The sequence below is a fragment of the Hipposideros armiger genome, unplaced genomic scaffold, assembly GCF_001890085.2.
Source record: "Hipposideros armiger isolate ML-2016 unplaced genomic scaffold, ASM189008v1 scaffold_50, whole genome shotgun sequence".
Taxonomy (NCBI): domain Eukaryota; kingdom Metazoa; phylum Chordata; class Mammalia; order Chiroptera; family Hipposideridae; genus Hipposideros; species Hipposideros armiger.
In genome coordinates, this window is record NW_017731400.1 from 418464 (window position 1) to 440659 (window position 22196).

At 40.8% G+C, this 22196-nt stretch overlaps 1 protein-coding gene across 1 annotated transcript in view; it reads left to right on the forward strand.

Moving 5' to 3' along the window:
* The window catches only part of DCDC2 (doublecortin domain containing 2), a 123153-nt gene extending 101192 nt beyond the window's left edge, over positions 1 to 21961 (forward strand). Inside the window, exons 9-11 of the mRNA XM_019640486.1 lie at positions 19529 to 19837; positions 20426 to 20544; positions 21935 to 21961. Of these exons, the coding sequence (XP_019496031.1) occupies positions 19529 to 19837; positions 20426 to 20544; positions 21935 to 21961 (455 nt within the window). The remainder of the gene's footprint in view (positions 1 to 19528; positions 19838 to 20425; positions 20545 to 21934) is intronic.
* Positions 21962 to 22196: the final 235 nt, after the last annotated feature.

A 22196-nucleotide genomic window follows, 5' to 3' on the forward strand; every position in this document is an offset into this window, starting at 1 on the left:
AAATTCCTTATCACTTTCCTATGTCTTAAGTTAGATGTTTATCTATGTGTAGATCTGTTTCTGTCCTCCTTATGCTGTTCCATTGGCCTACTGTCTATGTTTGTGCTGTACTGTCTTAATTCTTTTAGCTTTATCATGAATCTTGATGCCAGTTAGTATAAATCTTTCAACTTATTTTGTTCTTTTTTAAAGATTGTCTTCTATATTCCAGGTCCTTTTTATTTCATATCCATTTTAGAATCCATTTTCCAATTTCCACCAAAACATCTACTGGGATTTTGATTGGGATTGAATTGAATCAATAGACCAATCTTTAAAATATTGAGCCAAATAGTACATAAGCATGGTATGTCCCCCCATTTACTTAATTTTTAATTTTCTCACTTATGTATTATATATAGTCTGTATTGCATATCTCTTAGATTTATTCATAGGTATTTTATGATTTTTGGTGCTATTATAAATACTATTGTTTGAAATTTTAATTTTCTAATTATTTTTTTCTATTTTACTAGAAATACTGTTGATTTGTATATTTGACAGTGTTTCCAGTAACATTCCTGAAATTATTTGCAATATTTTCTGAAATCAGTATCATTTTGCTTGAAAATAATGACAGTTTTACTTGTTTCTTATGCTTACAGACTTTTTCCTTACATTTTTTTGTACTTCCAGTAAAAAATTGAATACAAATGGTGGTAGCAAAAATCTTTATCTCATTCTTAATCCCAGTAGGAAAGCCTTTAGTATTTCACCATTTACAATGATGTTTGTTCTAAGTTTTTGTACATTTTGTCAGATTTAGGAGGTTCTATTTAATAAGGAAGTTTTCTGTTTGCTAAGGTTTTTTAAATTGCAGTGGGTTTTGAATCATATTGAATGCCTATTCTGTACCTGTTGAAATGATTGTTTTCCTCTTCATTCTTCTAATATGGTAAAATGCATTGATTTTTGGATATCAAACTAATATTGTACTTCTGGAATACATCCAAATTGTCTATGATGTTTTATTCTTTTGATACCTCGCTGCAACAGCCACTTAGACCTAGAGTTTTCTTTATGTGAGGTTTTTCATTTCAGGTTCAATTTCTTTAATAGCTATAGGGATATTCTTGTTTTTAATCTTTTCCAGTGTCAGTTTTGGTAAGTTATGTTTTACAAGTTCATTTCACTTAAGTTATAAAATTTATTGGTATAAAGTTATTCCTATATTCTCTTTTTAAAAAAATGTCTGTAGGATCTATACTAATGTGCTATTTTTCATTTCCTCATATTGGTAAATCTTGTTTTCTCTCTCTTTTCATAATCAGTCTAGCCAATGGTCCATCAGTTTTGTTAGTCTTTAAAAATAACTAATTTTGACTTGGTTGATTTTTCTCTACTATATATTTGTTTTATTTTTCATTTCATTTCTAACCTCATATTAATTATTTCCTTTCTTCAACTTCTTTGAGTTTAACTTGTTATTCTTTTGCTAAATTCTTGGGGTGGATATTTAGAACATCAATTTTTAGTTTTTTTTTTTAAATATATACATGTAAACCTATACATTTTCCTCTAAGCACAGCATTAGCTATATGCAATATGTTTTAATTTCTTATTTTCATCATTTATATAAAACATTTTAAAATTTCCTTTTTTTTTTTGTCTTTGACCCAGAGTTATTTAAAATTGTATTACTTATTTTTAAAACACTAATTTTTTTGGATTCTCTAGTTATCCTTTTTGATTTCTAGCTTAATTCTACTGCATTCATAGAACATACTTAACTAATATCGATCTCTTTAAATTGTTGAGACTTGCTTTATGGCTCAGCATAGGGCCAAATTAGGTAACAGTTCCAGAGGTACTTGAAAAATGTTTGTGTGCTGTCACTGCTGAGAACCATGTCCTGTGTTTGTCAGTTAGATCAAGTTTCTTAATTTTGCACTTTGGCTTTGGAATGACCCAAGGCTGATCTTCCCTTTATCATCTGGTTTTTATTGCATCATCTGGAAAGTCATGACACACTTTTCTGTTTTTCAATGCAAAAATGCATCATGACTTTCCTGACGACCCAATACTTTCTTGCTCATTCTTTAAAAAAACTGAGGTATAATTGACATTTAACATTATATTAGTTTCAAGTATAAAATGTAACAATTTAATATTTGTATACACTGGGAAATGATCACCACTCTCTTGCTCATTAAATCTCCTTGCTCTCTTACTTGCTTTTACAATGGCTTCCTCTTTCTGTCCAACTGTATTTGAAAAATTCGTATATGTTTTCATATGGCTCTGGTTTTAGCAGCCATTGGCCTTATCCCTTTGGGTGTGTGGCTTTGTTCAGCAGGCCAGCATGGCGTCCTCCCTTTGTTTTAGACTCTACTGGTTAAAGGAGGTGGTCAGGCAGGGCTGTCAGCAGGCATTCATTGGGTACAAGTTATGGGATTCTAGAAATCTTTGGCCTAGTCCACGCCCCTAAGGGGCTTGTGATCTGGTTTAATCTGGACCCCCATCTACAGATACTTAACGTTACAAGGAAGTATATTCTCCCAACTATATGAGTGTAGTAGGAAGAGGAAGGCAGTTATTTTGGGCTGAAATAGTTTTGTAGAGAACCTGAAATTTGATCTGAAATCAAAAATTGGGAAAACAATGATGTGAATCCCAGGGAATTTGCCTGAATGAAAATCCAGAGGCGAGACAGCTTAAGGACGCTGTGTTTGTATTTCATAGATCACACCAGCTACTGGGGCTAATTAGTAGCCTGGTCCGTAGAGGTGAGCTGAGGTCAAATCAGAAAGGGCCTTAAATGTCAAGCTAATGCATTTAGAAATTGTCCTGCAGCTACAGAGGCAAGGCATTGGCGATTATGAGTGTGTGCACAGTGGTTTGATGGAAAGCAGTGTTTTTAGGGAGAATGAACTGATGGCTGTGTACAGAATGGAGTTAGAAGGGGTCCAGAAAGACCTGGACAAATTATGTGATTTGAGATGCTAATGTCTGTAGCAAGGTGGTAACAGATTAATAAGTAGTCTTAGGGGAAGGGATAATGTAGATTCAATGATAGCTCAAGAAATCCAGCCTAGGTTTTTTGTTTTTTTTTTAAAGATTTTTATTGGGGAATTAGGGGGATAGGAACAGTGCTGGGGAATTGGGGTAAGGGGAACAGACAAGTTGCTGTCGTTTTGTTCTTCAATCTAGTTGTGGAGGATGTCGCTTCACTGGCCCAAGTTGGCACCATCATCGCGCTCTTCTCTGGCGAGGCAGATCAGTCGCCGGCTTCTGGACGACCGCTCACTGAGGCTGCTGGCCGCTCATGCTGGCCGCTCACGCTGGCTGCTGGCTACACACGGTAGCCCATGGCAACCCACTGCCACAGGTGCTGCAGCCCACGCCGTCGCCGGCGACTCCCGGCAGCCCAGCTCCAGGTTGAGCTGTTGTTCAGCATCTTAGCCGTGGAGGGCAGTGTCACTGGCCCTCATATGTGGGATCCGAACCGGGGCCCTCTGGCATCCCAAGCGAGTTCTTAACCGTCGCGCCACTCGGCCGGCCCAGCCTAGGTTTTTAAGAGACCAGTGGTGGCTATTGACAGAAATAGGGATATAAAGCTGTGGAGCAGAATTTAGGCACAATGTGTCGGAATGGTGCCTGAGACCAGAGACGGGAGCAGGGCTGTACAGGTGAGGATTCGCTCAGGCAGCTCCTAGAAGGGAAAGAGGGTGGGTGTTGACACGGATTTGGGAAGGTGGTGAGGATGATGGGTTGGAAGGAGCTCACCTAGAATTCTCTTTAAGATAGTAGTTTCGTGAGATTTGTGATGACTCACATTTAGCCACACCAGCTATGGAAGCCAGTGTCACCTAACATCGGTGTCCAAATTCCATAATCTCTAAAGTAACAGACTGAAATCAATTAACAGTAATAGTAGCACCAATACTAATAAGGGGAAAGCACAGCCCTCCTAAACCACACATAACATTCTTTTGACCATCTGGGGTTCAGTTTTAAAGGAATAATCTACTCGCCGTGTATGCTCCTGATTTGAAGGTGCCCCTGCAACCGTCCAGTTTTGCCTTAACAAAGACAGTTTGCTAAGGAAACAGGGCAAAACTCCAATTAGCCAGTGCTATCAGAGATTAATAACACTTTAGGCCTGCTGGAAGTGATTTCGCATTAGGGCCTCTTCCTACTGTGTCATGGCAACAATTTACAAATTTTAATAATAGGTGTCCTTTTTGAGAAATTGCCTTTCCTTGTGCTATGGGAGTTTTTATGATTAGAACTATACCTCTTTCCTTGCAGTTGTTTTTGAGGCATTTATGTTACCATTTTTGCTTATCAGTAATGGTTCAAAAATTTTGTAACACAGAGCAATTAATATCTGTCAGTAGAAATAAATTGCATTTTTCATCGTTTGTGACATGCTCTCAAATGCTGTTTGAAAGTGCCATAATTATGCATCATCATGCTATGTAATTTTGGTGCCTGGTGTAGTAGTGTTTTAGGGGTTTAATTTATATTTTCTGTGTGTGCGTGTTTTTTTTAAGTACTGAATTAATAGGATAGGTGTAAGGATTGGGATATAAGGTAGGAAATGGCATTTTGCAGGATAATTTGTATTATACCCATTTTTCTAACGCAGTCTGTTTTTTTTTAGAACTGTTCACGTATTTTGTATATATTTGTATATGCAAATTGTGCATATTATGATTGTACCACCAATAACTTTTTGCGTGATAGCCCTCGGAGGCACAACATGCTTTTAAAAATTGAATGCATAAAATATATATATGTTCAGGACATATTTTTTTATTGCCCTAAGGAAGAAGTATATTATGTTTGCAAAATTGTTACCTCTATAGGGTCCCTTTGGTCTTTGCCCTTTGAACACAATGGGGCCACCCTGGTGCTGTACCTTAATCAGCCATAATTACTGGCAGTAGGACAAGGGCCTGTGATTTAGGCTACCCTCTGTTTACCCTTGGTCCTATTTCCTTCTCCTTGGCTATGTAACCTGGATTTGACAATCTGATTTTGGCTTCTTTGCTTTGGATTACTGCTTGTACTCGCCTTTGGCTTAATGCATTCCAACTTGCCTGGAGGTCCTTTTGACTAGTTGGTGTCTTCCACAGTCACCCTTAGGGGAGAGATTATCAGATGAGGTCAAGAAGATGGGGGAGGAGGCTACCAGGAACTGGGGTAAAAACCAACAAGTCACAAAGGACTTAAGCCTACTAATTAACCCTCTCAAATTATATTTGTTCTTAAGGCACATCCCACTGTCATCGTGGCTAATGAATGAGCCAGCTGTTGTCTTCACTCATTGCTACCCAGCAGACATTCTTAAAGTGAGTGAAGGGGATCAGAATAGGCCACCCCAAAATATGCCACTTTGGCGTAAGAATTATTTTGAGTTGAAGACCGCTGAGGAACAGACATAGGAGGAACTCTGTCCTCCCCCTTTTTGCCTAAAAGCAGGGCATGCATTTATTTCCATTTGTAAAGTTGTCTCCCTTTCTCATACCAGGAAAAGGAGAACACCTCTTAATCATGGGAGAGGCTCTTTTCACTAGAGATGGCACTGACTTAAGACTATACAAATAAACTTTACTAAAATAAGCCTTTTTTAGTTTTCCCCGTGTATTTACCATCTCAAAATTTACCACCCCTAGAAGGCCCCAACTCCTTTCCTTTGTCTAGTCACTTCTCTATAATTTATCATCTTTTGTTAAAATGGTGTATAAGCCCATCCCCTTCCCTCCCTGCCCTAAATACTTTTTTTTTGGTTTTCATCTTTTTTCTGTGATGCCCCCATGTACATGTGAAATAAATCTTTTCTCCTGTTATTTTTCTGATCAATTTAATTCACATATCCCAGTCACTAAACCTTGGAGGGAGGGTAGAGGAAAAGTTATTTTTCCTCCCTACATAACATAGAGAGGGTGCCAAAAAAAAAATGTATACACATTTTAAGAAAGGAAAAAAACTGTATTAAAATTGTGATACTCAGTATATACCGATAACAAAGATGAATACACGTCATGTGTACATTATTTTATTTGGGACCCCCGGCATTTCATCCTGTTACACTATAGTCATGATACCATTCTGAAACAGAAAAGAAGAGCTTGAACACTTAAATTTACAATTCAAAGGACATTGAAACTTAAATGTAGTTAATAGAAAGGGAAATATGGTCAGGGAGGGACCAGACTCACTCACTCAACAAGTCAATGTGTAATATCTACTGTCTCCAAGCACCAAGCTAAGGGTACAATATTGCTGAGGAACGTGGTTCTCAAAACCATCAGCAGTCATTGCAATGAAGGCTCTTCTCACTATCCCTTAACAATTTTGTTTTTTAATTTAATACTTTTCATTGGGTTTATTTAGGTTTGGGTAAAATACACACAGGGGTTTAACGGAGATAGAAAACTAAAATATAGGCACTTTGCAATTATCACATCCTGAAATTATTCGTTCAGGAATGAATCCATTACTGTTTGTCATAACGGCACAGCTGTGGGCACAGTTGAGACTTCACTATTTGAAAATTTTAGAAGTGACTCTTTATTGAATTTCTCAATTGAAAAAAAAAAAGAAAGTATCTTAGTGAATAAAGAATCATTTTCCTACATGGAACTCGACATCAGATTCCTAAGTAGAATTTTAGCGATTTATACTAGTTAAAATAGGTTTCAGCAATTCAAATCCATCTCCAGGAAGCTGTGATTATAGAATATTTTTAATTATGGTGGCATGGAAAGCAATTAGCTCACATTAACTTTCTTTTAAATAGAATCCTAAAGCAGAGCCTTTCACTCTGCTAATTCTTTTGTTTAGGGAGTCACCAAGTATTCTTAAATGAGTCACTTCAGAATGAATGGCTTATTGTAGGATGGAGTTTTAATACATTGAATAAGAATAACAGAAACCAAAGTAGAAGGGACCTTTGAGATTATGGGCACCTCATTTTACATACTCCTATTTCATTTCTAAAAACAAATGCCTAAAATGATTAAATGCAAAAAAGAAACTAAAGCTTTTCACTGGGTGGTGCATTGGTAATTGGTAGTTAGTTTTAAAGGAGTAAGGGCATTAGGTTAATTGGCATAATGTGAAGACATGTCTTATATTTTTAAACATCTTAGTAGTTATTCCCTATTGAGCTCCCATTTTAATTTAACATTTATGCGGAAGCTCATATTTTGGAAATGTTAATAGTCATTTTTTATCTGTTGTGCCTTTTATATAAGGAGGGTTAGCATGTCTCTGTATGGATTAGTCATCAATATGTGGAGTATCTGCCAAACATTTCTGCCCTCCAGGGAATTACAAATTAAAATCCGCCTTTTAGTGTCTTACTATTCTGAAGGTCATACCAATGACTGTTGCTTTATCATACATCTCCTGCCAGTGAAACTGGATTTAGCAAATTGTGCCTAAAAAAAATAATAATAATCCCTTCCGTTGATTAAGGGTTTCCTATGTGCCAGGCACTAGACTATGTTCGTATTACATGTTGTATAATTTAATTTCATAACAATGCTGTGAGGCAGCTACTATCTCAGTTTTACAGATAAGGAATCTGAGACTTGGAGAGGTTCTGACTTTGTACCTTGTGTGTGAAGTTCTAGGTCTGGTAAGTAAAGGGGTCGGTATTTGCATTCAGAGCCCTTCTCCCCAGAGCTGTACCATGCCACCCAAATCTGGCAGTAACAAGGATGGCTTCATTTTCTGAGCAGCTACTTAGTGCTGGTGTTCTGCTAAGCCCTTAACAACGTATTTTCATTTAATACCCATGACAACTGAAGATATTTTATTTCCCATCTACCAATGCAGAAACTGAGCTGAAGAGAGGTTAAAGAACATATTAATATTATATTAATACAACTATTAAGGGACATAGCTGAGTTTCCGCATAGATCACTCTGGCTCCAAAGCCCATGGCTGTTCCTGTGGTCCAAACTGGCCGTCTTTAAACAGTTTCATTTTGTGTGTGATAATTATACATAAGGATTCCTTATTTGAATTGGAGAGAGCCCAGCTTATATTTGAGAGTGACTGAATAGAGTTGTATTTAGGAAGTTTGGAGCATTCTTCTTTCTCCCTTTCAACATCTGCATCCCTTCTTTGGCATACCTGTCTGTAATGTACCTCATCTTTAGATGACTGGGGCCCTTAAACCATCTCTTGTTTCTTCCCCTCCCCAATAAAATTACATGTTGAAAAGACTACAGTAAGCTCAGTTGCACCAAGTTACAAATAACCATTTCTTATTGTTTGGCTCCTCCTAGAATTAGGAGCATTCTCTGGGATAAATTAGTGGAATTCCAGGTACTAGGCAGTGGCTGAAGAAGGGTTTTCATGTACTTTTTGGGGGATTCTTCAAAACTTAACAGTAGCTGACTCCTTTTACGTATATTAAGACCAGCCTGAGCTTCAATAAGCTGTTTTGCGAGATGTATTAATCTCTTTTGGGCTTACCTTTTTTTTTGGGTATACATTTCTCATTTTATAATGAAAATTAGTGAGAAATGGACTCATTTCACAAAGTTCCTCTTTGCTTCATTATATATGCTCCATGAAGCAAAGCCAGAGGAAGCATGTATATGATATAGGAAGGACAAGAGTTAATTTAAAAACAAAAGCAAAACACGGACTCTGTCCCACTTGCCAAGTTAAGACGTATCATCATTGTATGAGACAGATCTTACAATCAGGCTCGTTAAGTGAATGCTTGTAGGATGGCATATCATTTAAATGGGTTAGGGAATTTATTTTCTTTAACATTTTATCTCTAAAAATCTAGCCATTCAGAATAATAAATTTGTAAAAGAAATATAAATAATCCTTAGGGAGTAAACATTATATCATTTCATGATTTATAATTATCTTATGGAAAAATATTCAACTTACTGTGTTAGAATTTGGCTAGATGGAATCTGATCTCATGATTTTTACTGTTTTGTCTGTATTGCATTCTGGTGATTTCTTTAGATCTGTCTTCTAGATCACTAATACTCTCTTCAGCTGGGATAATCTGTTTAATCTATTTGATGTTTAATCTGTCCATTAAGTTTTTGTTTATACTGTTATTTTGTTTCAGCATTGTTTCTATTCTCTTTTGTTTCTCTAATCATTTTAATGTACTTTTATGGTTTATTTATTTTTTATTGAAGTAATGTTGGTTTATAAAATTATATAAGTTTAAGGTGTACAACATCATAATTTGACATCTGTATATACTACATCATATTCACCACCAAAAGTCTAGTTTTTATCCATTATACATCATACATTTCAACAACAACAAAAAGAAAAAACAACCCGATTTAAAAAATGGGCAGAGGATTTGAATAAACATTTTTCCAAAGAGGACATTCAGATGGTGATCAGGCACATGAAAAGATGTTCAGCATCATTAAGGAAACGCAAGTCAAAACCACAATGAGTTATCACCTCACACTTGTTAGAATGGCTGTCATCAAAGAGACAAGATAGAAGTGTTGTCCTGAATGTGAAGAAGTCCTTGTGCACTGTTGATAGGAATGTAAATTAATGAACTTTTAAATAATATCTTTTAATATTGTTCTAGTATCTCCTGCCCTGGGGTGCTAATTCTCTTTGTGATGCCTACTGACTCTCAGGGTGGTTAGTTTCTACACTTTATTTGTTCTGATGGTGAGCTAATCTCCACAGGAGGTTTGTTGGTTTTTCTAAGACAGTCTTGAGTGCCTAGGATGGAGGAAGCATCCTCAGAATGTCTGTGTTTGTTTCTGAGGCCACGGGAGTTTTCCTGGTTAGGGAACAGTTTTATGGTTAATTTCTTGGCTGAAGGTTTCTTCACTATTTGCGTAGTATAAATTTAGATATTGTAGCCTTACGCACAGTACATGGTTGAAGTTTTGATTTCTCAAGGACCTCAGGGAGATGCCAGGCTTTCTTGCTGCTTTCTGGTCTAGCTCAGTTTTAAAGTCCACTTTGTACAGGCTGAGAACCCCTGGAATGGTGCAAGTTTTATGCTGTGGTCTCCATTCCAGCCCTCCATTCTAGCTCTCCATTTTGTTGACATTAAAATCCTAGCTCCCAGCCCCGAGAGCGTAAGTCTCTGTCCACTGTCCCTAGAAACACCAAGATACCCTTCTTTATTTACACTACCTGTAGACTGCCCTTTCTTTTGAGCTTGGCTATGAGTAAAACTTCTGAATTCACATTTTATGTGCAATTTATGTGTTTGTAGCAGGAGAGAACTTGTGTCACCTCAGTCCATCATGTACTCTAAGTTTCAGCTACATGAGTTTACACTGAGGGATTCTTTTGGGGTTTGGGACATGGAGCACTGGCAAGGATTGAGGGGACCTGGGGAGGAGGTCAAGGAACATTGGTCTGCAAGGTGAGGAATGGAGAAGAAAAGGGGGAGAAGGGCGCACAGGAGGCAGATGGGAAGGCAGGGGAGGCCAGCTCCGTACTCTGCATAAGGGTGAACTGCTTTCACCCTCCAGATACGGAATTTGTTGTTCTCATTGATCATGGTGACATTTACTCAGCCAGATCAAGGGAAGAAGAGAGTCTCAGGTGTAAGAGGCAGCCATGTGCTGAAAGGTCAGGGCAGTTTCTGCTCATCACATGTAATTTTACAGTGGGTAAGTTTTCTGTCCTTTTCCCACCACCCCTGATTTATTTTTCAACCAATCTCAGATAAGCCTTTTGATTAGGCTTCTTGGTTCCAAATCATTTTGTGATTACTTATATTTTCATTTGGACTGTTAGAAGCAAACCCCAAAGGTCATCATTTCTGAATTTTCCTTAAGAAATATTAGGAACAGTAGTAGATTTGGATTGTTAGCAGCAATATGATCTATTCTTTTTGAAGTTTTCTGGAATTTACTTTCTGGGTTGAAAATTTTCTGTTTATGGCAATTATTTACTTCTAAATCATACACTTTGGTTGTCTGTTTAGAGGTCTTTTGGATGATACTGTATAAATTGATTATAAGGTGAGTTCTCTAGCAGGTGACTGTATAATAACCTTTATTAATGTTTGTATTGGTGTAAGTTCTGAAATAAAAAACAGGCATTGAGACTGGAAGTAGATATTAACTCCAGTTAGGAAGCAAGTGGTAAGGACATATTGAGTTTTATCTCCAGACTCTTGTTTGTCTGTCTCTCCCCTCTCTCTCCCGACCACGCTTTACTGTGCAGCCTTTCCCTCCACTCCCATTCCTGCGATTCTTTGGGTTACCTCTGTTTCTTTGATCCTGCAGGCCAGAACCAAACTTATCTTAGAAGTCAGGGGTTCCTGCCCCATGGCATCTCCAGTGCATGGTACAGTTAGTCATGGATTAGTGACAACGAGGTTCAGCTTATGGCCATACACCATGGCTGGGCCTTCCTTCCAAACTCGCCCCTCAGCCCCATATAAGCGGCAGCCCCTGACAGCAAGAGGGGTTTTGTTATTCTCTTAACAACCATAACAGTAATACTGTAAAATCATAGTAATTATGATAATATCGTAGTCCACACTTGTAACATGCCAAGTTTTGTCACTTTGCCCATTTTAAAAACATTAACTCATTTAGTCCTAACAACCCCACAAGGAATGACTCTTAATAGCTTCATCTGACAAATGAAACTGAAGTGGCACAGGGTAGGTTCGGTAACTTGCCCAGAATCGTGGCTAGCTGGTGGAGGAGCCTGGATTAAATGTGGTGTTCCTGACTCTCTAGAGCAGCGGTTCTCAACCTGTGGGTCGCGACCCCTTTGGGGGTCGAACAACCCTTTCACAGAGGTCACCTAAGACCATCGGAAAACATATTTTCCCATGGTCTTAGGAACCGAGACACTGCTCCTCTATCCGTCTCCAGGAGGGTCCTCCCACATGCAGATACGCCCACATACGAGTACCTGTCATGATGACATCATCGTGCCAACCCCATCACATACACCCCGTACAAATACAGGTGTATGTGACAGGGTTGGCACCATAGTGTACTTATGCGGACCAGTCACACGTGTGTAGAGAGCAGCTACTGTGTAGAAAGCAGCTGCTGTGTTGAAAGCAGCAGTATTGGAGGTAAAACAACACTTCATGAATTATAAATATTTCACAATATATAATTACATATTGTTTTTGTGATTAATCACTATGCTTTAATTATGTTCAATTTGTAACAATGAAAATACACCCTGCATATCAGATATTTACATGACGATTCATAACAGTAGCAAAATTACAGTTATAGAGTAGCAGTGAAAATAATTTTATGGTTGGGGTCACCACAACATGAGGAACTGTATTAAGGGGTTGCGGCATTAGGAAGGTTGAGATCCACTGCTCTAGAGGGTGCAGCCTCATGCTAGGCCTGGCTTTGGTCCCATCACACGTGGGCTGAGACTCAGTTACCCTGCAGGTGGGGGGCTTCCTGCACTACTGCTGTTTCTCCTCTTTCTGGACGAGGAACTCACAGGCCCAGGGCTTCAGCCTTACTCTCCACTTTGAATTCTCCATGCTGTTTTTGATCACTGAGAGGTTAGGCTTGTTTTTGAGTCTAACTATATCTTTTTAATTTTTCTCTTCTATTTTCTCTCTCATTGCCATGTATTTGGACAGAGGAGATACTTCAGAGGCTAGACTCCTGGGCTGTCTTCATTGGAAGTGTCCAGTGCCTTTTCACTGAAATTCATTCATTCATTTGTTTATTCATTCATTCAGCATTTATGGACTTCCTGCCTCCATCAGGCAGTTTTCTGGGTGGATCAAGTGCAGTGTCTGTCCTCCGGGAGCTCAGGGTCTCCTGTGAGGAATTCAAGGTGGCTTTTGTGCTGTGGTCAGTGCTGTAACAGAGGCTTGACTCTGCCTGGGGGTGGGCAAGGACAGGGAAAGGTAAAGGAATACCCTGGAGCTGAGTTTAAAATATACCTTCTCCAGGCAGACAAACAGAGAGGAAAGATGTTCCCGGCAGAAACCAGCAGGTGCCCAGGCTCTGAGGCCTGGGACAACATAGTGAGCAGGGTGTTGGCCGGTAAAGTGTGTGGGATGAGGTGAGAAGATGGGAGGCTGGAAAACGCAGCCATGTGTGAAACTCTAAGGGAACTGGGGACCTGGCTAAGGAGTTGGATATTATTTTGCAGATGACATGGGTGCCATTAAATAATAACAAACTATTAATTTGCTATGTGGGTCATTTCTTTTTGTGTGAAAATTATATTTTCCATTTGTAAAGCCCATAAAATATGAAGTACACTCATATATCCTACTACCCTTTAGGAATAAGACATTAAAACAGAGAGAGACCAAAAGTAAGCAGTCAGAGGTTTGAAGAACTTGGGGGGAGGGTGGCCTATTTAAATAAGCTCTTTTGAGGTTACTCTCTGAGTACTTTGTAAGTCTTTAAAAACACTGCCAAATGGTATATAAATAGTGTCCCTACGGAACTTTTCATGAATATGGAAAAATAGTATTTTGGTTTTATTTGCTCTAGAGTTTTTTAGTTAAGGAATATTTTAGAAATTATTTTAAAATTCCAGAAGATATACGTATTTTACAGATACGGTTCACTGCTTACTTTTTTCTCCAAATCTTTTATTTAGACTTTTTCATTGAAACCTTCTTATAAAAATCACAAAGAAAGCTAGTGATTGTATGTTTTATTGTGACCCGTAGATGAGACCTGATCTTGAGACATAGTCAGGTTTTAGTGTATGGTGACATGAAATATATTTACATTAAATGTCCCCTTCTCCTGGAGATTAGCTAGGTCATATGACCACCTCAGTACTTAGAAGGGTAATACTTGTTACAAGAAGAAAAAAGGATTGTCTGTCAATCAGGCAGTCATCCCAATGTATGCCTATAACAGTTAAAGTGAATCGGATTTATAAAGTAAAATGAGAAAGACCTTGACCTAGCGGGTCCACCTACGATTCAAAATAAGATAATGGTGCTGGGGAAACCTGTGTTTTTGAAAGGGACTTGGGTTTAGCAGGAGGATGTATCCTGTCTGTCTTCCTTTTGGCCTGAAGGGGATGTCATTCATGGTATTCCTTTTCCAGGTTGGTATTGTAGCATGCACTGTAAGAATTTGTTCACAAATCTGCCACCTCTACTGGTCTGTGAACTACCTGAGGGCTTATTCAAGTTTGAAAATGTTTACGTTGTGACATGAATACTTGGTACTTGCTGAGTAAATGAATTTGAATTTGGGAAGTATAGCAGTCTGCCACAGAGCTGAGGCACCAAACAAGCATGTGGTTGGGTTGTGCGTGTCTTGTATTCTGGAGTTGCAAAACAGAGCTGTTAAAGCTAATCAACTTTTCTCTAGCAGATAGAATTGCCCACACACCTCCACGCAGCCCATGTTTTACGTTACAACTGTTTCTGTTACTCTGAATGGGTTCCGTCCCCTCCTGTGTTAGTCTATAGCCTCCTTCCTCATAGTCTGTACTCTGCCTCCCAGTGGAGCCATCATAAAGACTGCATGGAGAATATGACTCTTCCATTTGACAGCCCTTTAGATCTTTGGAGACATATGTCGATGTGCATTTGAGTCTTCTCCAGCTAAAGAGTCCCTGATTCTTTCAGCCATTCCTCAGTGAGAAGGCTTGCTGGTTACGTTCTACCTGCAAACTTGTGGGTGCTTCAGTGGCCACGTTAATATGAGATACCTGGGACCAAACACAAATATCCAAGATGTGGTTTGACTTGTGCAGAGTTTACTATGGGTGATTACAACCCAGGATTACAATCAGTGGTTTGGGAAGTAGAAACCTTTAGTTAAAGGAACTTTAACACAAAGCCCGCTTTGTATGATAAATAAAGGGAGATCTTTTCAGGTTGAAGGGAGTTTTCTGGACAGATGGGGAGGCCTACCTGCCCATGCTGTCCCTCCTCATAAACTGTGGTGGCCAGTGAAACGTTTTGGTGCAACTCTGAGGGTTTTGTGGCTCACCTCAACCTGAAAAATGTATTGTTAAAAAAAAAATGTATTACATATTTCTTTGAATGGAGTCCAAGTTTTCAGACTCAATAGAGGTTATGTTAAGTTTAAGTGGTACTACAATTTCATTTATTTTTACATGAACAGCTGTCAAGTCACATTTTGCCATCCTATAATGTAAGATTTTTAATGTTTTCCTGTTAAATTTAATTTTGTTGATCTATATTTCAGCCTGTCAGGATCATTTTGGGCCTTGATTTTGTTACTCATTTGTTATCTTTTTTAATCTTACCATAATTTAGATATTTGTCAGTATTCTAGCTATGTGGTATTTAGTTATGCTTATGTTTATTGACACAAATAGGACTCAATGAAAGAGACTTTTCTTCAAATTGACACCCAGACACTGATAAGATTTTTTTTGAGTTCAGAGACTTTATACCCAACATTCCTAAAACTAACCTAACCATCTTCTACCCCAAAACTTTCTATCTTCTTCAATGTCAGCACTACGCGTATCTCCCTATGTTTGAAATCTAGACAGGCTTGACTTCTTCCCCTTACCACATATTCCCAATTGTTCACCACCTGCTGATTCTACTTACTAAATGTTAGGAAGTTCCGTGATTTTCATCTCTCTGCCACAGCCGTTGTTGAGGTTCTTCTTTGCTCTCAAGAAGCAATGGTAACTTCCTAATGGGCATCCTTTCTTCCGGTCTTTTCCCCTTGAGTTCTGTTCTGCACTCATTTCCAGTGTCATCTGTCTGAACCAAAATTTGACCATGCGGTTCACATGATTAAAGCCCTCCAATGGCTCCCTGTCCTACAGGGCAAAGCTGAAGTCTTCACCACAGCTCTCAAGTTCATGATCGGACTCTGCATCATCATATTCTATCACTCCCTAAACTGGGCTTGATGCTTTCACAACTTGAAATGGCTTGTAATTTGCTCCATGCCCATAATGTCTCTTGGTTTTTACTGCCTTCTTTGTCTGAAATTCTCCCTAATCATGCTACCACCCAAACTTCTTTTTTGTCAAAACTTATTTGTCTTCAGATTCAGCTTAGGTGTGCTCCTCCCCTAAGATATTCCCCAGACCATCTCCCGGAGCCTGATTTCTGTTCCCATCCAAGTCTGGCTTATTAGTCTTTATCTCTATAGCTTTGTGCACAACTCTATCCACATTTTGTTTATCCTTCACTAGATAGTGAGCTAGTTAATGGTAGGTTCTATGGCTCACTTATTTTGGTATATTATAATTTACATTTAATCTGGTCCTTAGCAGTAAATATTTGGTGAGTAAAATGATGGATGAATGAACCTTCTTAAATGCACATAATTATCTTATTTTCCAACCCAATTTTACCATCACCTGCACAAAGATATGTGGACTAGTTAACCCATTAACTATTATGTTGAAATGTAAATATCCTGTCTGATGTTTTTTTCATCTATCAAACCTAGTTAAAAAAAAAAAGGAATTTGTTCATTGTAATGTACTAAGTGAACATATTTTGGACTTCTTTCCATTACTGTATCCTTTCCTAAATGCACCCAAACAATTCTGGAAGGACTGGATTTCTGATTGAAATTGATTCACTGGAAAACACTTTTTATATGGTTCTTTATTTCCAATAGCTTCAAACAATTAAATCTAAATTCATTGACTATGCCCTGTGATACTGTAAGATGTGTCTTCTCACTCTAAGCAGTAATCTCATTGCGGGAAGGAGACGTATGCTTGAAACAGGTAACATTAAATTCAGCAAGTGGCCAAGTATCAAAAACAACGCACAGATGATAAGTGTTCGGCATTTTTATGAAACGGTGATGATTTAAACAAGCGAAAAACAAACCACCAACATAGGAATGGGCAGAGGCATAATTTATAAAAAGTATAAATTACTTATGAAGGGCATGAGGCAAAAATGCAGGAAACAGAACCTCCCTTGATTTTATGTTGAGCTAATTGTGAGGCTAATAGGGTTATTCTAGAAATAGACATAACAGTACACCTGAACTTAAAAATTACATAATGTTTGGAATAGAGGTGGATGATTTCATAAGAACTTTTTCATGAAGTTTGATAGCACAGTAATCAGATAGGACACCTTGTCTACTGAGTTTGTGTCTACTCGTAAACACATTAAAAATAGAAAAGAAAAAAATGAAAAGAAGAATTCAACATAGGGAAAACCAGCAAGTGATTCCTGGGATAGGCGTGCTGTAAGATGCTTCAGATTGGTAAACCTTTTCAGGTTGCTTCTAGAAAGATACACAAGGAAAGTTTGCTAGGTTTTTTCATGTCTAGAAGGAAGTATAATTTGAAGCAAGTACACATTTTTCAAGAACTCCATTCATTCATTCACATTTACCAACTATTTATTAAGTACCAACTCTCCGGAAGGTACTGTGTTAAGCTACAGAGTTCCATGGTTGCTAAGTCAACATTATGAATTGATTTCCCATGTTCCAACCCCCCCCCAATAATATTTTGTCCATCAACCTGATATAGCCTACTGTAAATTAAAGAGCAGTGCCTGTGTGAGAAATATAGGTCTAGTCATGCCTTGGGCAAATTATTCAGCAATTCCGTTCTCAATTGGAAAATGAAAGGGTTGAACCATTTGCTTTCTAGAGTCCTTTGAGGCTCTAAAATATAATGATCTAATTAATTTTGATGGCCGCCTGGCTTACACTTTAGTATTTGTGAGTTTGTTTAGTGCCTGAACATGCTGATTGAGTTGACTTTGTGAACTTGCACAGATCAAAGTTCTGAAATACAGTGATGACAGTGTGCTCATTTAAGTGAGAAGACATCCTTCTGTTTGTAGGGGAGGTGTGAACTTTCATTCCTTAGGTGTTTGAAATCTTAATGCATTAATATTTATTCTGCTTTAAGAGAATAGTTAAAATATTTCTGTGCCTGGTTGAGATGGGGTACTTTGATTTTATGACATTTTATATAAATAAATTTTTAAATGCACTGCTTAACTACATAGATATTACTATTTCAGACATGGCATAGACATATATCATTTTATATCTGTTACAGTAGATAAAATTGCTGTATAAAGTCTAAATTGTTCCATCAACAGAATTGAATATTTTAGTAAATTTATGAATGTTTGTATATATATGAATATATGTATGTATATGTATGTGTATATATGTATACATATATACATATACATGTATATATATATGCGTATATATATATATATAAAATTACCAAAGTCACATAACAAATATTATCTCAAAGTCATTTTTGAAAGGGAGTATTTTAATGTTCTCAGTGAATAATTTTTCTCTGCCTGACAGCTACTGTTGTATCCTGGGAAATATTCAGAGGAGAAGATAAAATTATTTAGATTTTCAGCTTCTTGTCATGGGAGGTGAAGGCCCGTTATTATTATTAATGTAATGGGAATAATTCCATCACATTGCATCTCTGCACAGCATTCTGAGAACAACCCTTCATCACATAAATAATTACAGTTCTAGTTTTTTTCATGCCTTCTGCCATTACTTTCCTACCCCTCTCAACCACTTTCCATTTGTGTGAAGAAAGTAGCCCGCCCCTCAGATAAAGTTTTCCCCAAATACTGACAAAAAGTAGGTACTTGCTGGTAGTGGTAGGGTGGGGAGGAGGGTTGTTTCTTTGCCCCAACAAGACCCAGGTCTGTGCTAGCTGGAAAGGAGTGTGTGAGGAAACAGGTGTGCGTTCTTTTCAAAGTAAACTTTCTTGCATGTGGAAGTTACAGCATTTTTCCAGAGCAAGAATCAGCGTCTGGCCTGGTATGTTTTCTCTCCTCATAGGCCTGCTTCTATAACCGGGACTCCTGGCTTGGTCTCAGCAAAGACATCCTATATACAGTGGTACCAAGGGCTACACTGGGCCTGAGTCCTCTTGGTGGTATGGGGTGAGCAAGTCAGGCAAGATCCCTGCTCTTAGCGGGGGAGTATTCCCATGAAGGAGACAGACAACAAAGCAAGGAGGAGGTACAGGACAAGGCTGGGTCAGACGGCAGTGAAACTGCAAAAGCAGGGCGGGAGGGAGAACTATGACCTGAGCACTTACCTTCTCCTTGTTCCCATTCCTGCATTTGGAATTCTGTCTGAATGGAGGCAAGTCATGGGGCAGGTAGAGTGTATCTTCCACAAATCCTTCTTTTCTGTGTCAGTTTTGCCCCTCAGTGATGACTTGTAGTTTCTTGTAGGTGGCTGGAACAAGCCCCGTACTGTTACTGAGTGGAGCGTGGTGGGTGCACAATGTTTGATGGTTGTCATCGCCGGGGGTTTGCAGGGGAGGTTTCGGCGGTGAGATTCCCAGCTTTACGTAAAAAAGGCACGCGGAGCCGACATGAGGAAAACCAGCATCTTTAATCACCAATAGCAACCTTATATAATGGTTTGGGGGAGGAGAGCGCAGGGGACTGCGCATGCTCCCTCCTGCAAGTGCAAGTCATGCTTACAGAAGGGCTTAGGTAACTGGAGCCGACGCACCTGCGCAGCAGGCCCCGGGGTCAAGGCTCGTACCCCAGCCTGCACATATTTGGACATACCTGGGTCTGTGTTCCAGGCTTCCGTTCATGTATTAGAACGTACCCGGGCCCTGTCAGTCCACCCCCTGCAGGGTGGCAGTTTGGGACTTGACCATAAGAGCATGTCCCTGTACACAAAGGCCGCAACAGCACTACATGGAGCAATAGAGGACCACTTGGCTGACAGTGATACCTGCCAAGATAAGGCCTGCCCACCTCCACGAAGGGCCCAGGGAGTCTCACCAACGCGAAAGGGGGTCCTGCGGGGCTTAGATCGCCAAAACCTCATTGTCTATTTCCTGCAAGGCCTCCTGTACCTTTTGTTGGTGGTCCGGGATGTAACCACAGCATTCAATGTGCAAGAGGGTACATGTTCCCCTCCTGCTCAGTAGTTAATAGGCCTAGAGCCACCCTGTTCTGCAGTACCACCTTTCTCATTTGTGTTGTTTCATTAGGAAGCAGGGCTAAGGATGCTCGTGTGATGTTCAGAGCGTTTGCGACGTGTTGGGCAAGGGCTTCCACCAGTAGCCCTACGTCTATCACTCCATCCCCTGGCAATAAGATGGCTAAGGGGTAAAACCACCAGGCTACCTGTTTCTCCCAGTGCCAACAATAGTAGACTGGGTCCCAATTGGCTGGCCTTTGGGGTAACGTGTGCAGGAGGTGACCGTGAATAAAGGGGTGCCCTCAAGTCCAGCGGCCCATCCATCGGGCTGGCAGATATGTCCAGCCGTAGAAACCACAAACCCATCTGGCAGGGAATCAGTGGGGTTCGTCCCCACTATACGTCATCCATCCCACCAGTAGGTCGGGTTAGTTACAACAGTAATGTTGAGGCAGAGCTCCTCAGGTAACCAGCCCACTGTACAGTTTGGAACCGTGGGGTGTCGTTGTTCAACACACACAGGAGTGCGGTAAGACAATGTTACATGAATTCCCACCAACCACCCCCAGGCATTGTCCACAGCCTTGCCGAGGAGAGTGGGGTTGTTGTGGCGCTGCCTTTGCAAGAGGGCTTCAACAGTGTGGCGGCGAGTGTTCCCCTCCAGATTGCTCCAGTCCCCGTGCTGGAGGTCAGTCCAGTTGGTACCAGTGACAGGGGAGACTCACCAAGGCAGTCCATCAGTCTCTGCTGGCAGCTCTGTGCACACCCAGTAGTACGAGGTGTTATGCACCCGGGCACAGATGTGCACCCAGGATAGAATGCTGTTTCCTGTGACTAACCTGGGCGATATGACAGAGCAGATAAAGAGACCATCATGGGTAAGTCACGGCTTTCTGGCAAAATGCAGGCTACATGCTTCTCCTGTGATAGCACCGTAATCGATATGGGGGCAGCTCCTGGTCGGTGGTACCCCACCTGTGCTCCATGGGTCATCAGTAGGGGGCTGGGGGCTAGATCCATCGAGTACCGGGGTATGGGCCAAAGGGGTAGCACGGGGGTTCCTCATAAGAGGGACCCGCTTACCTTGGCTGGTAAAGTCACTTGCACCATGAAGGGCCAGCGCCCAAGCCAGGGTATGACCTCCAGGCCCTTCTCTAGACCCTGTTCCCAGGGCTCAAGCAGGGCGACCCAGGGTTCTTGGGTGACCTGAGCCTGCCAAGGCCAGGTCCATTCCTGTGTCCTACCGGTGCTACCGTGGATGGAGCAGGGAGGATTACCATCCCCTACTTTAGCCTGGGCTGTACCTCCGGGACCCTGGTCCCCGTGACCCATAGGAGTTGCGGGAGCCCCTCAGTTACCTTGTCCAAGGGGGCCTTACCAGTCTTCCATGGCTGCTCATTTAATAGGCAAACAGCTACTAGTACCTGGTTTTTCCAATGTTTCCACCTGCCACTACCCTTAACTTGTCCTTCAATAACCCATTAAAGCGTTCAACTGTACCGGCAGCCTGAGGTCAGTATGGGACGTGTAGTTGCCATTGGACATCATTGTCCTTCGCCCAGGTTTGAACCTGTGAACCTGTACTGTGGGTGCCTCGATCACTGACAATGAGCAAGGGCCAGCCATAGGCAGCCGACAGGTGATCCAGTGCTAGGAGCGTGTGTCGTTGGTCTGCCTGGCCACAGGGTAAGCGAAGCCCAGCCCAGTGGCAGTGTCCACTGCCGTTAGGGCGTAGCGGGCTCCCTGGTCTGCAGGGAGCGGCCTGATGTAGTCTACCTGCCAGTCTCGTAGGGTCCACACCCCCTGAGGTACGGACCCCATGGAGGTGGGCAGACGTCATCTGTGGGGCAGTGCTCTGCACACCAAGGACACTGATGGACAGCTTGTTGTGCCTCGGCTCTCGTTAGCTGTAAGCCCCAGCGGGTAGCCACCAGCCCCATGGTCCAGGCACCCACATGGCCAAGCTTCTTGTGGAGCCAAGCGGCCATGGGGGCGCCACAAGTGAGCGTACTCGCACTAGGGCATCTGCCATATCATTGCCGGGTGCATGTGCCTGTGCTTAGGCCCCTTCTCCACAGGTCCTCCCAGAGGTCCCTGCCCCATAGCGGGCAGTGGCCAATCAGACACTCTTGGGCTGCCCACCTGGGCAGCCACAGCATCAGGCCTCAATACACAGCCCAGCTGTCAGTACGAACATGTACCGGGCCAGGTTCCTTGGTCAAAACCATCCAGACCACCCATAACTGGGCACATTGGCTAGAGCGTCCGGTACCTGTGTCACACCAAAAGGTGTCAGTGAGGGGTTGTAGGGCTACAGCCGCCCATGTGGGGGGCTGCCCT